We start from the raw sequence: 17,342 nt of genomic DNA on the forward strand, positions 1-17,342 counted from the left end.
TTCCTACCAGAGTGAGGAGCTTCCATGCTTTGTTCCCAGCCACAATCATCCAACTACTGTGAGTGGCTGGGCAGCCCAAATGGCCTCACCACCCGAGGGGTACTGAATAGTTGCTGTCATTTTGAAAGCATGAACGCGGGCTTTGCATGCATCCTCATGCTGTCCCTTCCCTCTGAGGGGATATTTTCCATCATCTTCCCAATTACAGAGGAAACAGGTTGAGTGGGAAACTCAACAAGCTTTCAAAGCCTCGCCAGCCCTCCAGAGGGCAGTCTATCCCTCTTTGATGTGCCTCTGACATCCTTTGACCCAGCCATTCCCTTCCTAGGATTCCATCTGTACAAAGAGCCACATGAGTGCACACAGATATATGGACAAAGATATTCACACCAGCTTCGTGTAAAAAATTGGAAACAATGCAAATGGGGAATTAGTTAGATATATTATGGTTCATTCATACAACATTATTAAACACAATGTTGTAGAAAAATATTTAATGACACAGGAAAAATCTTTGTGATTTTTTATTGTTTAAATGTTAAAATTATACAAATAACGTACAAACGTTCTTATAAAAGAAGTCTGCAATATCATGGGGGGAAGTGAGTAATAAACCTTATTTATAGAGTGATTCCATTTTTATTTATGAAAAGGAAATATACACAAGAATAAAGACCAGAAAAATCTGCACCAAATGGTTAACCAGTAGTGATCTTGTGAGGAGGGTGGGTGGGATTAGGGGAGTGAGCAAGAGAAGTATTCACCTAATACATTCTTGTCTTAATTGAATTTCAAAACAATGATTTTTGTATCTATAAAAAAGGACCAATGTTTTAATTTTTTAAAACAATGGAACTAACAGGCCTAAGCCTCCAATTTAGGGTAGCAGCAAAGTCGTTGTCCTGCTGCCTTTCTATGCAGGCTTTGGAAAGATGGGGAGTGGGGGTGAATAAGACCCAAAGTACTTAAAATCCACATACACCAAGGGGAGCCTATCAGAGGAGAGTCTTACAGTTTTCAAACCCTCTATTAACTCCCAGCTGGGGAAAGGAAAACTTCAGAAAAAGAGGAATGACTGAGAATATGTTTTGAAATCTTGCCCCGCCCTGGAGTGGGGGATGGGAAGGTGTCTCACAGCTACTGGGCTTCAGTTTGGTCTGTAAGCCGAATATAGGCTGAAAGTAGGTAGTTGTGCAAGGGCTCCAATGATCATCAGATTTAGGGAGCAGGCCATGAAGAAGGGCAATGAGGAAATGTAGACTACAGGCCAGGGCCTGTGGGGGAGAAAGGCAGTGCCTCTGTAGGTGTGCAGCCCACAGCCTGCAGCCCCTTGTCCAGGCAGGGCTGCTGGAAGCTCCTGTCCAGCCCCAGGGACATCTAGAAGATGTCAAGTGGAGCCCCGGGCCCAGCAAACCAAGGGCTGGTGTCCAGGAGCTGGAGTCTTCACAGTTGGAGAGCAGATACCCCCAGAAACCAGGATGTCAAAGGCCAAGGAAACCGCAGCCTCTAGCTCCCTTTGGAAGGTGGGGGAGGCCTAGGCCAAGAGGGCAATGAGGTTCTTCCAGCCAGTGGAGGCTCCTCTAGGGCAAAAAGGAGAGTACTAGTAATTAACAGCACTGGCCAACCTGACTTCAAGTCTTGGGTCTCTTATTCATTAGCTGGATCATCCTGGACAAATCGTTAAACCTCCTTGAATCTTACTTTCCACATCAGTACAGTGGGGATAATAGTACTAGCCCCCATGATGGGGCTATTACGTAGACTGAATGAAGTAGTGTATGCAAAATACTTGGCATAGCGTTGAGCACAAAATTCATGCACAATGAATGATATCATGTCACCATCCTGTGACCTCCATTTCACTCCCTTTAAGGCCCATCTCTCCTTGGACCCCTAGTTAGTGCAGTGACCTAGAGCAAAGGCTTTGGAGTAACTAAAGTGTCTTCAAATCCTGGCTCCACCACTTACTAGTTAGTTATACAATTTGAGGTAATTACATACACATACATTTCTTTTCTATAAAATAATGATCTATATTGTGATAAATACATCAAGTGAACACTTTATATACCTTATACTTACACAATGCTATGTTAATTAAATCTCAATTTTAAAATAATTTAAAATAAATAAAAATTAAATTTAACGAAAAAGAATAATCAGCTAATAATACCTACCTCTTGGGGTTGGCAGAGAAAGAAATGAGATAGTGTATAAAGTTCCTGGCACATAGTGACAATAAATCGTGGATTTTTACCTTTTTTGTAACCTTCAAGGAACTGAGCTGAAGAATGGGCACAAAGGCCATGCTGACATGTGCTTGTCTGCAGGCTAACTGCTGTAGCTCAGAGACAAGCTATCTTGAAGCTTCCAGAGGGTGCTAGCATTCAGGATAGGGGGTTCCAGCTCTGTTGTGTGGAGAGGCTGGTGATGGGAGAAAGCCCACCTGGGAAGCCCAGGACAGCCCTTGCTGTGCCCAGCCCATAGGGAGATGACCAGCCCTGGGTATCAGCCTTATTTTAGGCAACTCCCTTGGACATCCAAGTGCTGCCAGAGAGAAGTGGATAAAAGCCAGATTCAAAAAGAAAGAGCATCAAGTCCAGTCAGCTCCTCCTTAGTTCAGGATTAGAGGCTAAAGCAGTTAGGGGAAGCAGTCGGGGGTATCAGCACCTTCCTCCTAAACCATCTCCCCTGTCACTCACCACCTCTCTTTCCCAAGGTAGGTCCTGATCAGCTACCCCCCACCCCCACAACAGCTCTTGCCTCCATAAATTCCCTCTTCTGTCCCTGCCCAGACCCTAAAGCAAGGTGGTCTGAAACTGACCCCAGCTGCTATTTCTGACTCTCACTCATAGAAATCCTGCCCAGAAGGGTTTTTCATGGAAGTGGAGGCCTCAGTGGAGCCATGGGAGACAACAGGCATTAAAACCAAGCTAACAGAGGTCTGTAAAGGGAAAAATGGGCCCTGATCACGGTAGTCTCAGTGAGGTTCACCACCTTCCCCCCAGCCTTCCAGGCAGGAAATTCAGGATGAGGTATGAGGTTTCCCAGCTGGGGAAAAGAAGTGGCTCTCCCACCCCGCCTTCACAATAAAGGCTACCCTCACTTCTCACACAGCGTCAGCCACATTCTATGTTGCTTGGCCAACAAACAACACAATCAAGTGGGAAGGAACTGCCTCCCCTGTAGACCCAGCCGACACTCCTCCTCCAGGAAGGCCCTAAATAAACGCAATTCTATAGCACTTGATATGTAGACTTCACCTTTTCCTATAACTTCACAGTTACCAATATAGCATTTGTATACCACTGCCTCTGGGACCTGCCAGGGATAGCGTCAGAAAGGGCCCAGGGTAATGGCCCTCACAAAGGGACAGGCGATTTGACTGTGGGAACCCGGCGAGGCAACTTCCTGACTTTCTGTGCTAAAGAAACCCCACCATCAGTTCAACCTAAGTGCAGGTGTCTGAAGAGAGATTTAAGAGATTTAAGTTTAAAACAAAAATCCAACAACTACCCCCAGACCAGCTCGACTATATATAATCAGCCTGCCTAAAATGGAAAGATCACTGGTAAAATTCATCCAAAATGGCAAGAAAAAAAAATCCTAAAATCATCGCTGCTTCTCAACTCTCAAGGGAATGGGGTCAACAATGCAATTTCGCCTTAAGTTACCCCTAGAATGTGGTCAGTTTTCAACAAGTATTTATTGAATGTTAAATAAAGGAAAGGCTCATTTCATTTCAGTGACACTTGGGATTATTCAAACCGCTTTCTCTGTCTACACCTGCTCGACTGGGGGTAGAGGGTTATGCTGGAAAACTCTCTGGACTGGGACTGAGGACATCTGGATTGTGGTCTTGGCTTTACCAGTAACTGTCCATGTGACTTTAGATAAGTCAAGGTACTTTCTGCTGAGAGAGAGGGCGCACAAAAGTGAGCACAAGCAATATGAACTACATTATTGATTAGTGTTTTCCTTTCAGGAATGTCATGGACAGAGGCCAGGTTTTATGGCAACCATGTCTCTAATTGGGGCACAAACTACCACCCACACAGGCAAGTTGGAATGGTCAGATAGCTGAAGACGGGCAGTGGCTGGCAGAAAAGGTAGTGGTATGGTGGCTTGAAGAAAGTGAAGAGACATGGGAATGTTAGGGTGGTAAATCTACGCTATACTCCAGAGTTGTAATGACACTTCTAACTCAAGGCTCCCTTATTTCCTGGCCTGTGGTGGAGGATGAGCTCCAAGCTTCCATTTATTAATGACGACCCAGTCCAATACTCTTGCATGGAGAATCAAATGGGCAGAGGAACCTGGTGGGCTACAGTTTAAAGAGTCACAAAAAAGCCAGACACGACTTAGTGACTAAACAAGAAAAACCCCTAATGCCAGAAGAAAGATAAACAAAGGACTTAGCCAATTCACAGAATAAAAATGGCAAGAAACATAAGGGAGAGGGGAGGTGCAGAAAATGTTTTACCTCATTATTAACGGAAGAAATAGGAATTAGGAAATGAAGGCATGGAGATACCAGTTAATAACTAGCTATCAGATGATCAAATGTTTAAGGTGTATTGAAGGAGGCTCTCTGATACAGAGGTGGTAGGACAAACTGGGTCAGCCTTTCTGTAAAGTAATTTGGCCATATTTATCAAGAGCCATTGGAGGAGGAAATGGCAACTCACTCCAGTATTCTTGCCTGGAAAATCCCATGGACAGAGAAGCCTGGCGGGCTACAGTCCATGGGGTCACAAAGAATTGGACACAACTAAAGTAACTTAGCATAGCACACATTAAGAGCTATTAAACTCAGTAATTCCACCTTTAGGAATTTATCCTAAAGAAATAATCACAGACATGTCCATGTATAAGGAAGCTCATCATAGTGATATTTATAATAAGGAAAAACTGGAGATGCCTAAAAAATGTCTGCCAATAGGGGAAAGATTATATATATATATATATATATATTATGGAGTCATTAAGAAATATTTTCAAATAATTTATAATGGTATGAAAAATACTAAGTAAAAAAAGCTGGATTACAAAACTATATTGATAGTTGAATTCCAGTTATGTTCAAAACTATGTGTATATACATATATATATATATATGCACAAGAAAAAAGACCAGAAAGAAATAAACCAAAACATTAACAGTGATTAATATATTTGGTGATAAGGTCATGAGTGATTTTTTTCCATCCTCTTACATTCCTGAACTTTCAAAATTTCAACATGTGTTATTTTTAAAATTTGAAGCACATTAAAGGTATAAGGGATGAGGGGCATTGTTGATTTTCGAAGTCTTCCAAATATTGAGAGTTAGAAAGGGACCTTTGAGATGATCTAGTCCAGAGGTTCTCAACCCTCCCTTGGTATATATAATATTTTATAATATACCCTTGGCCTGAAATGCATTTCATAGTTAATATAAACTGCTTATACACATAATTTCCAAAAGAGCAATATAGTACATTAACTATAGCATAAAGAAGAAACAAAAGGAAAATCATTTTGAATCAGATAACTATACTTCAGATGCAAATGCCTGCACAAGACTATACTAAAAGATCTAATAGTTCAATGCTTCCACTGTGCATGCAGGTTCACGGCAAATGCAAGTGCTACAAAGGAAGACTAAATACTGGAGACTCAAAAAACCATGAACGGCACTCCTGTTGATGACCTGATTTTCAAAAGTCACAACTCTTGGTAAATTTCTGAGTAAAATAAAGGACCATCTTTACTCAATTTACACAATTGCTGCATTACTGGAAATTCAGTGTATAATATTAAAACTGTAAAAATATGTTTTGTGTTTATTTGTATAACGATTAGGCCCAGATAGTTGTACTACATTTTTCTACCTATACTGATGTCCTATAGGGCATCTGATGGTTTACAGAAGATTTCTAGTTCCCATTTCCCTTTCATATTTATCCAAAACATGAAATCTACAATGACTCCCTTTTTAGGGAGTAGGCCTTGCATCCTTTAAAACTAATGATACTTGAAGTTGTAGCCTTTGAAACTATTTCTAAGGCATATTGCCAAAGAACAGCAAGCAATTCTTAGAATGTGTTCTCAAAAGTGACACAAATGCTTTTTGAATCATTGGAAGCACTGGTCTTCTTTAGTAACACCAAGGCATGAACGAAAAATATTTTTTAAAAAAAGAAAACGAAACATTTACTGTGATCCCTTGGTGATTTTCCCTAGCCCAGCCCCAAGCCTCAGAGATATAAAGTGAACTGAGCTGGAAGAAAAGGACTAACAGGGACAGGCCTTGGGGAGAGGGAGGGGAGCTAGGTTGCTAGGTTACCGCTTGAACCAATCCAAGTGGTCCCAGAGGGGCACCAGACACAGTACAGGTCCCTCTCTCTGCCCCACTAGGCTGAGGGCCCTCTAAAAGGGAGGGGATCAAAAGGTGGTGGAGGGGTCTGGTCATTCACACTAGGCACAAGTAAAGAAATGAGGCAGAAGCACAAAGAAACAGACATTCCTCTATTTCTACAACTATTCAAGTCTCCTTCATTAATTGGCTTCCCCCTGGAAAGAAGGATTTCTTTATTAAGAAACACCAGACAGTGAAAATCCCACCATACACACACAACACACAACACACACACACACACACACATTTGTAGGCTCACACAAAAGTGCTGAGATTTACATATCAAATTGCATTTAAGTTAGAAAACAGATTTAAAAACAAAATAATTATTTTTCCCTCAACAAGGTAACGAGATTCATTCAGGAGGAAAAAGGGACTTATGGGTAAAGGCAGGAAGGTCAGGACAGGAAGAATGGAGTTCGCTGCTATAGATTTAGAGCCCACTGCTGCCACTGGTGAAAAAAGCAAAGGGGGAGATGGCGTTCTCATCTAGGGCAAAAGGGGCCCCAGGGCCAAAGGGACATGAAAAATAAAAAGGCCCCAAAGAGTCAAATTCCACCAGCCCCCAGAGGTTTTGGATTCATGCCAACCATCCTGGCCTGGGGAAGTGGGGAACGTAGGAAACTTAAGGAATGGGGAGGAAGGGGAGAGGTGGAAAGAATGTCAGCCATTGAAAAGAGTAAACAATTTAAAGCCTATTCCCCTGGGAAGGACCAATTCATCAATCTCCACTCCAATCAGAACTCGGACTAGGAACAGTCCCAGCTGGTGCATGGTATGAATGGACAGGTCTTCAGGCCAAGGTCTTAAATATAGAAGATTTACAAAGGAAAAGAACAAGGGCAGGGAGTAGGGAAAACCAGAAGCTTTAAAAAAATCATTTCACACTAGTGATAAGGGGTTTCCATTTTGACCCTTCACCTCAGGAAAAGACAGCTTCTCTAATGGACCCAAGGGTCAACAGAAGGGTGGCTGAGGTAAAATGAAGGAGAGGGGACACGGGCTGAGACAAGACGGGTGGAGAACAGACTAAAAACAGTTTCATCTGAGTGGCAAGTTAACCGAAAAAAATCGAGTTATCTTTCCAACTTTCCAGGCTTGGCCTTATTTTGAACTGACCAAAATCTAACTACAAGGACAAAACCAAGAGAGCCAGAAAAAGAATGGGAAAGCAGAGGCAGATAGGACAGGAATCAGAGTCGGTCACAGTCCCAGTCTCTCTGTCTCTCCAAGGACTGCTAACCTCAAATCCTGCTACAAGGAAAATAGGAAGACAGAGAAAAATCTGGGAGCAGCCAAGTTTCATTACTTTTGATTAATTGGGGACAGTGAAACAGGAATTGGTAAGGAATTTTGATTAGAGATCATTTAAAAAGAAATATATACCATCACTCATAAAAGATCACTAACAAAATATTTCCGGGGGCAGGGGACTGATGAGCCTGCTTTAATAACCAAGACTCATCTTCAATTAAAACCATCCATCCGCATAAAAATAATATCCTAATAAGGAATTTGTTCTCTTACTTTAATATAACCCTTGACCCTCCCTAGCTTTCTAACACTGTCCATGGCCTTGAAAGGCTTTTTTTCATAGTTCAGAATAAGGTAAAATAGATCAGTGGAGAGTTTGGGAGCAATCTCTCCAACCCAAGGGTCCCCTGGAAAAACGAAGTGTGGATAGTAGTAACAAACGACCCCTGCAACCCCCACCCCCACCCCCACCCCGCGACACAAAGATACTTACACCCCACAGTGGTTCCCGAAGTGAAAGGGGAAGGAGGAGACAGGCAGTTTGCATTAGACACAGTTTAATCACCTTCAAATAGATTAAAAGATCTGGTTTACACTCCCCCCTCCCCAGAAGTCATCCAGACAGGACCCTGGCTTAGAAAGAGAAAAACACAGGTGCTCTAGGAAATATAGCCACATATAATACATAAATTTTCTTCCCTGAAATAGAGCAGGTCCTGAGCAGAGCTGACTGGGGGCCACAACCCACCCCCAGGGTGAAGCGACTCCGGGACTCTGCCGGTGGAAGTGCTGGAAGAGTGGGGCCTGGAGGAAGCCCCTGGTGTGGTTACCAAGCCCAAGATGGGCCAAGGCCTTGGAGTGGGTTACCCGGGAGGGCAGCAGTGCGGGGCTTTCCCTCCTCACTCAGCCGAGGCCTAATGGAAGTACTTGTTATCCTCTTTTTTCTATTATTTTTTTTTTCTGTTTTGAGGGGATAAAGGGGGAGAGGAGAGGAGAGGAGAGCCTCTCTGTGCCTTGGTTTCCCCATTTGTGCATACAGGGCCTCTATAGGCCTCACACAGGGAGTCTGAGGGGGTAGTGTTTAAGTGAGCACTCAGGCTTCCTCTGAGGAAAAGGAACCACCAAAGTGCAGACTTTTATTACTGCTGTTCCTGCTCCCAACGGGAACAAGAGTCAAAAGGAAAACAAATTAAAAGGGGCTAGTGAGAGAGGAGGAGAGATGAGACAGAGAGTGCGAGGGGCCATGCCGTTGGCATCTCGTAAGTTCTTATTGAGAATGGCACAGATAGTAAAAAGTTTCTGGGTAGTCTACAAGAAATGTAAATTGTTATCTATACTGCAACTACTTACATATATCTCACGGGTAAACAGTGGGGCTTAGGTGTTAAGAGAGGGGACAGGGGACAAAGGAGAAGCTACACGAATAAATACAACAACTGGAAGCTACCTGCCCCGTTCCTGAAAGGGTTTGCTGGGAATGTTGGCACTTTGGAGCCGTGAGAATCCTCCAACCCTACTCTCCATCCTCCTCCATTCTGAAGGCCTCGAGAATCCAGGTAGAATGCCCTGGCCAGCAGTCTCTGTGACTGCCTCTGGACTCGTGACATGCAGCAACTTGAGGGGATTTGAGCCAGTCTCAAGGACCTTTACCCCAGGATTGGGCCAGTGACCCCAGGCAAGAGAGCTGGGATCTGGAGGGAAGAGAGGGGAGTCCAAAGAGACTCCGTGGCTGAGGCCATGGAAAACCAGCGCCAGGGCCCAAGGGACCCATTTGTCCAGTTACCAGAGGTGACTGACATCTTCTGCGACTGCTTAGAGTCCAGAAATTTAAAAAGCTTGCAGCAAGAAAATGCCAGTTTACAACAGGGTGAATAAAGACCAAAGAAAAACAGTGAGAGGAACAGCTTACTCTCTCTCTGTCTCAGGTTTACCTTCTCCCCTTAAATCTCTCACAGCCCTAATCAAACACAACGAAAGTCTCTTCCACACATAGGCTACTTCTCAGCTTCCATCACCTCCTGTGGGGGCTCTGGGGGCTCTGGGGGTGGCATATCTTCAGGAGTGCTGGTGTCCTCTGGCATCTCATTGCTTAGATGGTCTATTGGAGCCTGAGAAGGAAAAGATATCAAAGTCAATACAAAGATCTCCCTCAGAATCCAAATGGAGATAATCCATAGACACTGAACTCATCCTCTGAACCCATTAACCACACTCATGGCTCCCACCAGCCCGAAACTCAGAACCAAAACAAGACTATTGTCTTCTCAACAGAAGGCAATTAAAGTTTGAGTTATACTCTTAACTGCCTGTTGTGGACAGATGTTTCCATTATTATTCATGATAATAATAAACAGGATCACAAATAATTACACAGATCACCTTCCCTCTTTCACAAAAGAATATTATAACATACACGTCTCACAAGGTCTGACACAGTGGCTTTCAATCTTCTTTGGGCCCTAATGCATGGCTCATTAGAACAGTGATTCTAAACCAAAGAGGGTAGGGTGGCTAAATCTTCAGATGGTATATCTGCTTTGAAAATATCTCCTGAATGATACAGTCTGGGAAGTCTCCAAAATAATTTCATTTATATTATGTGAAAGTGAAAGTCTCTCAGTCATGTCCAACTCTTCGTGACTCCATGGACTGTAGCCTGCCAAGCTCCTCTGTCCATGGAATTCTCCAGGAAAGAATACTGGAGTGGGTAGCCATTACCTTCTCCAGAGGATCTTCCGAACCCAGGGATCAAACCCAGGTCTCCCGCACGGCAGGCAGATTCTCTACTATCTGAGCCACCAGGGAAGCCCATTTATATTATAATAACATCAAAAAGAATAAAATACTTATGAATAAGGGTAACAAAAGAAATATAAAACTTATACTCTGAAAACTACAAAACATTGTTGAAAGAAATTTTAAAAGACCTACATAAATGAGATTACAGCCCATATTATTGGCTCAGAAGACTTAGTGATGTTCAGTTCAGTTCAGTTCAGTTCAGTCGCTCAGTCGTGTCCAACTCTCCGCGACCCCATGAATCACAGCACGCCAGGCCTCCCTGTCCATCAATGTTAGGATGATAATATTCTCCAAATTAATCTACAGATTCAATACAATCCCCATCAAAATTTCAGTTGGTACATCTGTAGAAATTGATTAAGTTGATTCTAGGAGTCATATGGAAACTAGAAGGACCACAACTAAAACAATTAAATAAAGAATAAATTTGGAGGACTCACACTTCATAATTTCAAAACTTACTACAATGCTACAGTAACCCAGATAGTGTGATACTGGCATAGGAATAAACTTCTTGATCAGGGGAATATGACTGAAAGTCCAGAAACAGATTCTCACATTTATGACCAACTGATTTTTGACAAGGGTACCACAACAATTCAACAGAGTAAGGATAATCTTCAATAAACTGTGCCAAGACAACTGGATATCCACATGCAAAATAAAGAATTTGAACCCTCTACCTCATACAATATACAAAATTTAACTCAAAATGGATCAGAGACCTAAATATAAAAGCTAAAACTCTTAGAAGAAAATAGAGTATAAATCTTCATGACCTTGGATTAGGCAATGGTTTCTTAGATCTGACAATGAAAGCGCAAGCAAAAACAACAACCAAAATAGATAAACTAGACTACACAAAACTGAAATCTTTTGAGCTTGAAAGGACACCATCAAGAACGTGAAAAGACAATATACAAAATTGGAGAATCTTTGCAAATCAGATCTCTGATAAGGGACTTACATACAGAATAAAGAACTCTTACAACTCAACAATTAAAAAAAAAAACCCAAACAATCCAATTTAAAAATGGACAAGGGATCTGAATAGACACTTCTCCAAAGAAGAAGATACACAACTGGCCGATAAACTCATGAAAAGATGCTCAATATCATTATGCATCTGGGACACACAAGGATGGCTAGAATCAAAATGGTGGATGATAATAACAAGTGTTGCCCAATATATGGCGAAACTGGAACCCTCATATGCAACTGGTGGGGGTGAAAAAATGGTATAGCCACTTTGGAAAACAGTACAGCCGTTCCTCAAAAGGTTAAACATAAAATTATTATATGACCCAGTAATTTCAATTTCATGTATATAGCCAAGAGAAGTGAAAACATATGTCCATGTAAAAACTTGCATACATATGTTCATTTCAGCATTATTCATAATAACCAAAAGGTGGAAACAATCTAAATGTCTATCAACTGATGAACGTATAAATAAAATGTGGTCTATCCATATAATGGAATATTATCCAACCATATAAGGGAAAAAAGTACTGCCACAAGCTACAACATGGATGAACCTTGAAAATACAATCCTAAATGAAAGAAGCCAGTCACAAAAGGCCACATATAATAGGACTGCACTTACATGAAATGTACTGGAGAAACAAGTCTACAGTAAAAGAAAACAGATTAACAGTTGCCTGGGGATGGGGCTGGGAGAAGCAATGGCACCCCACTCCAGTACTCTTGCCTGGAAAATCCCATGGACGGAGGAGCCTGGTGGGCTGCAGTCTATGGGGTCGCTAAGAGTTGGACACAACTGAGCGACTTCACTTTCAATTTTTACTTTCATGCATTGGAGACGGAAATGGCAACCCACTCCAGTGTTCTTGCCTGGAGAATCCCAGGGACAGAGGAGCCTGGTGGGCTGCCATCTATGGGGTTGCACAGAGTCGGACACGACTGAAGCAACTTAGCAGCAGCAGCAGCAGCAGCAGGGATGGGGCTGAGGGAACTGAGGGGAAACGGACAATGACTGCTAATGGGTTTTTTTGGGGGGGCGGGGCAGGACAATGAAAATGTTTTAAAATTGATTGTTGTGATGATAGCACAATTCTGTGGATATATTACAAACCAGTGAATCCTACATTTTTAACTGAGATTTTTATGGTATCTGAATCATATCTCAATAGAGCTATTATTTAAAAAGAAAGTTCAACTAATAACTTCTTAGGAACATAATTTGAACATTCTGAAAGAGATGGGAATCCCAGACCACCTGACCTGCCTCTTGAGAAACCTGTATGCAGGTCAGGAAGCAACAGTTAGAACTGGACATGGAACAACAGACTGGTTCCAAATAGGAAAAGGTGTACGTCAAGGTTGTATATTGTCACCTTGCTTGTTTAACTTATATGCAGAGTACATCATGAGGAACGCTGGGCTGGAAGAAGCACAAGCTGGAATCAAGATTGCTGGGAGAAATATCAATAACCTCAGATATGCAGATGACACTACCCTTATGGCAGAAAGTGAAGAGGAACTCAAAAGCCTCTTGATGAAAGTGAAAGAGGAGAGTGAAAAGGTTGGCTTGAAGCTCAACATTCAGAAAACAAAGATCATGGCATCTGGTCCCATCACTTTATGGCAAATAGATGGGGAGACAGTGGAAACAGTGTCAGACTTTATTTTTTTGGGCTCCAAAATCACTGCAGATGCTGATTGCAGCCATGAAATTAAAAGACGCTTGCTCCTTGGAGGGAAAGTTATGACCAACCTAGATAGCATATTAAAAAGCAGAGACATTACTTTGCCAACCAAGGTCCGTCTAGTCAAGGCAATGGTTTTTCCCGTGGTCATGTATGGATGTGAGAGTTGGACTGTGAAGAAGGCTGATCGCCGAAGAATCGATGCTTTTGAACTGTGGTGTTGGAGAAGACTCTTGAGAGTCCCTTATACTGCAAGGAGATCCAACCAGTCCATTCTAAGGGAGATCAATCCTGGATGTTCATTGGAGGGACTGATGCTAAAGCTGAAACTGCAATACTTTGGCCACCTCATGCAACAAGTTGACTCACTGGAAAAGACTCTGATGCTGGGAAAGGTTGGGGGCGGGAGGAGAAGGGGACGACCGAGAATGAGATAGCTGGATGGCATCACCGACTCTGTGGACATGAGTTTGAGTGTACTCCGGGAGTTGGTGATGGACAGGGAGGCCTGGCGTGCTGTGATTCATGGGGTCGCGGAGAGTCGGACACAACTGAGCGACTGAACTGAACTGAACTGAGCAATATAGCTGGGGGAGTTTCCATAACACCTGCATATTCCAGAGAAGAAGCCCCCTTCTATCAAGGTAACCACACCACTAACTCCAACCCACTCCCCTGACCACTACCATTGCTTCTACAGCATTTTATTCTTCCCTCATCAAGACACTTGTCACTGTACCAACTAACAGCCTGTTTTATTGTCTCTCATCCCCACTACACAATGAGGTCCGTAAGAGCAGGGATATCGCGTGCCTTGTTCATTGGTGTATCCTTAGCACATTGGCTGGCACAAAATGTTGGAGAAATGACTAGATCTTAATCTATGTCAAGGGCACAAAGATCTTACAAAAATGTCAGCACAGAAGCAGACAAAGGGAAGCTGGGGTGATTGGACACAAAATTGCCTAATTATATCGCTAAGGTGTAAATTTAGCCTATACCCTCTATCACCGAATCAGTCTTAAAGTCTAAAAGCTTTAAAAAAGTCAGGAACACTTACTGGGCCCTGAGGCAAAAGGCTGGTACTCGCCTCTTGAGTACTGGGGGGTCGACTTCCGCTTTCCTCCAGTGGCAAAATACCCCTTCGATCCAGCACACTGAAGGAGATGGCAGAGTTAACAAAACACTTTGCATCCACCTGTCCATCCACCCACATCTGCTTTCTGCGTGTGCTGGAAAACACAAACCTGCCCTTTGGCAGTCTAGCCTGATCCAAGCACACACCTCCTGCCTTCCATTCACTTTTTCCTTCCACAAATCATGGAATACCACATTAACAAAGGAATAAACAGATGAAATAAGAATGAAAGGTCATCCCTTCAAAACAACCAGCCTGTGGTCTATGGTCCATGTAGATATGACACCCAGGGACAATCCCTGGGAAGCCCTCTTTTGATACCAAGAGGCCATGTTCAGAAGAATGCATCAGACCAGGTGACAGGATTGGGTCTAACTGCTTGTCCCAAGAGTTCCAGAACCTTCCAGTCCTTTGAGTACCTGGGGGGCAAGGGGCCACACAGCACCTCACAGCAGTTCTTCACAATGTTGCCATGGCTATAGGGATTCTGGACACGATTCTTCCCTGTCCATGAGCCTTTGATCTGCAAGATAAAAGCCAAGGCTTACATTAAACATTATGCTGAAGAAATACATAGAACATGGGAAGATGGAAAAGTTCTAGAGATGGATGGTGGCAATGGTTGCACAACAATGTCAATGTACTAATGCCACTGAGCTGTACACTTAAAAGTGGTTTAAGATGGTGCATTTTATGCTACATGTCTTTTACCACAATAGAAAAAAAGAAATATATGCATAGCCATGGAAAAATATTCACGACAGATTTGAAAGTGCAGATACCTGAGCGTTATATATAATTTCCATTTAAAAATACATAATATTCATGCCAATGTATGGCAAAACCACCACAATATTGTAAAGTAATTAGCCTCCAATTAAAATAAATATATTTTTTTAAAAAAGAAAAAAAGAAACCCAGACTGAAAAAAAAAAACAATATACTCACATAAACAAACATGGGAACAAGTCTAGACAAGTCTAGAAGACTATAGATCATACCATAACAATGGTGAGGCCTAGGAGGTAAAATTACAGGGACTTATTTGCTACTTTTTGTTTATCTGTAGTTTCTGATTTTTCTACAATAAATATGGATTGATCAGTAACTTTTTAAAAGCAAGGATGTAATTCAATGCAACTGTCCTTCTCCATTCCAAACCCAGTTAGTTAACTTTTAAGGACATACGAACATCTGAAGACCTTGCACCCACCCAACCATTCAATCTCTTCTTCCTCATTCCCTATGGGCATTCAGCTCCAAACAAAGCAGTCTGCTTGTTCTTCTACACACCTAGTTTAACCATCTTCCACACCTGGCTTCTGCCTGCCTCAACCTCCCAGGCCCTGGAGACAGTTCTCTAGCAGGTAATTAGAGAATAGGCTTCTGGTAGAAGAATAAGTGGTGAGGAGAGGAAAAGCTGACTTACATCTTCATTGGTTGTCTGGTTGAGAGCCACAAGGAAAGTGTGGAATCCAGTCAGTCCCACGACGGACCAGAGCGTGAAGAAGCAAATGAGTACTTCCAGAACAGTGAGATATTGCTAAGGAATGTTGAAGAAGCCACACCAGGGGACTTAATGCCTCGGCCCATGCTCATGGCACCAATCACACCATCTTTACCCCTTGGAACATACATCACAAATATATATCCATTTATAACAATGGATGAATTCTAAACTCACTGGCTCTATCCCTCATGAAAAGTAACAGACTCCTGTTTATACAACACAAGGAGCTCTCTAACAGATTTAGTGTATTTAGACGTCTGTCCATTTATCCATCGTTGGCTCTTTGAAAAGGACATTTAGGAGAGGTCCAAAGCAAAACAACAATGGTCATCTCTGCCATCAGAAAACAAACTCTATAAACAAAAAAATTGGTGGGAAAAAAACCAGAATGTGATTTCTAGAAATCCCATTTGAATCTCCTTCTCAGAAATGTAACTGCCGTACAAAATAAGCCTTAGCTGTAACAGGAAGGTGGGACTTCTAGTGACACAAGAGTCTATTGAGAGCAAAGTACAGCCCACTAGAGAAGGCAGGGCTGAGTCTGGGATCAGAAGGACTTGGGAGGGAAGCAGTGGAGACAAGGGTGAAAAAAGACCGCCCTTTAAGCCCCAGCCATTTTCCATTCTGGTTGCTGCCACTAAGACTACATTTTTCAGTTTTAGACATTGGCACTCTGACGTCTGAAAAATGAGATGGTGGAGAACTGCAGACTGAAAGCACGCTGAAAAGTAGTTTAAGAGGGCTGCACAGGAACGTACTGCCAGGGGAGGATATGTTCCAGGAGTTTCTTTCAATGTCTCCAGGAAGCCAATTTTCAAGGATTCTGTAAAATTGGGAGGAGGAGTAGAAAGAAAGATTAGTAACTTCAGTAAAAATTACCCACATACTCTAGTGCCTATTCACTTTCTTCCCTCCCTATCCTTGTTACAAGCTGGCAAGAGATAAGCCCTCATTCAGGTAAGGGACTCACCTGCAATCTGGTGCTCTCTTGACTAAAGGGTTCACCTTTCCAACGCAGGACCCAACACTGGACTAGAGAGTCAGCCACAAGCCCAGCACCTTGCTCCCTTCCTTTCTCCCTAACCTCCAGCTATGGGCATGGAGGGGGGAAATGCATTCATAGGTGAAAGAAACCAGGAATATCCAAGAAAAATCCTCTCTCTTCACCAATCTATATCTCTCCACTGTTCAAAGCTCAGAATTCATCTCTTCCCAGGGAGCTACCCTGAGGAAGACCACTCCTTTAATTCTGCAGCCTGTCTGTTCTTGGGTTGTTGGATATGTGGGGATGTGTACATGTGAAGACGTGCACAAGTGTGTGTTTTCTATCTTCCAAAGCAGACCATGAGCCACTAAAAGACATTTCTCTGGTATAACCCCTTCTACCACCTGACATCAAGCAGGTCTTATGAGGCAGAAGAGAGGACACAGACACCAAAAATACATCCCCAACCTTTGGGATCACCTGGGAGATGCCAGGTACTCTAGGGACAAACCAGTAATTATGGTCCCTATCCCCAGCAGAGGGCCACTGAGACGGCCAACGTGCTCAGTAAATCCTGAGGTTTG

At 42.8% G+C, this 17,342-nt stretch overlaps 1 protein-coding gene across 3 annotated transcripts in view; it reads right to left on the minus strand.

Moving 5' to 3' along the window:
• Positions 1–528: 528 nt before the first annotated feature.
• ZDHHC9 (zDHHC palmitoyltransferase 9) overlaps positions 529–17,342 on the minus strand; it is a 38,664-nt gene continuing 21,850 nt past the window's right edge. For 2 of the 3 annotated variants that reach the window (XM_055438701.2, XM_055438700.2), the window contains 6 exons: positions 16,548–16,596; positions 15,693–15,795; positions 14,683–14,786; positions 14,186–14,282; positions 9,670–9,762; positions 529–1,580 (listed from right to left, as the gene is read on the minus strand). In XM_055438701.2, coding sequence (XP_055294676.2) covers positions 1,482–1,580; positions 9,670–9,762; positions 14,186–14,282; positions 14,683–14,786; positions 15,693–15,795; positions 16,548–16,596 — 545 coding nt within the window. In that variant the 3' untranslated portion in view covers positions 529–1,481. Of the gene's footprint in view, positions 1,581–8,168; positions 9,763–14,185; positions 14,283–14,682; positions 14,787–15,692; positions 15,796–16,547; positions 16,597–17,342 lie in introns of those variants that run through there. The other variant, XM_055438702.2, reaches the window with a different exon arrangement.

This window comes from Moschus berezovskii, chromosome X (assembly GCF_049115385.1).
Source record: "Moschus berezovskii isolate FMDL1 chromosome X, NW_MosBer_1.0, whole genome shotgun sequence".
Classification (NCBI taxonomy): domain Eukaryota; kingdom Metazoa; phylum Chordata; class Mammalia; order Artiodactyla; family Moschidae; genus Moschus; species Moschus berezovskii.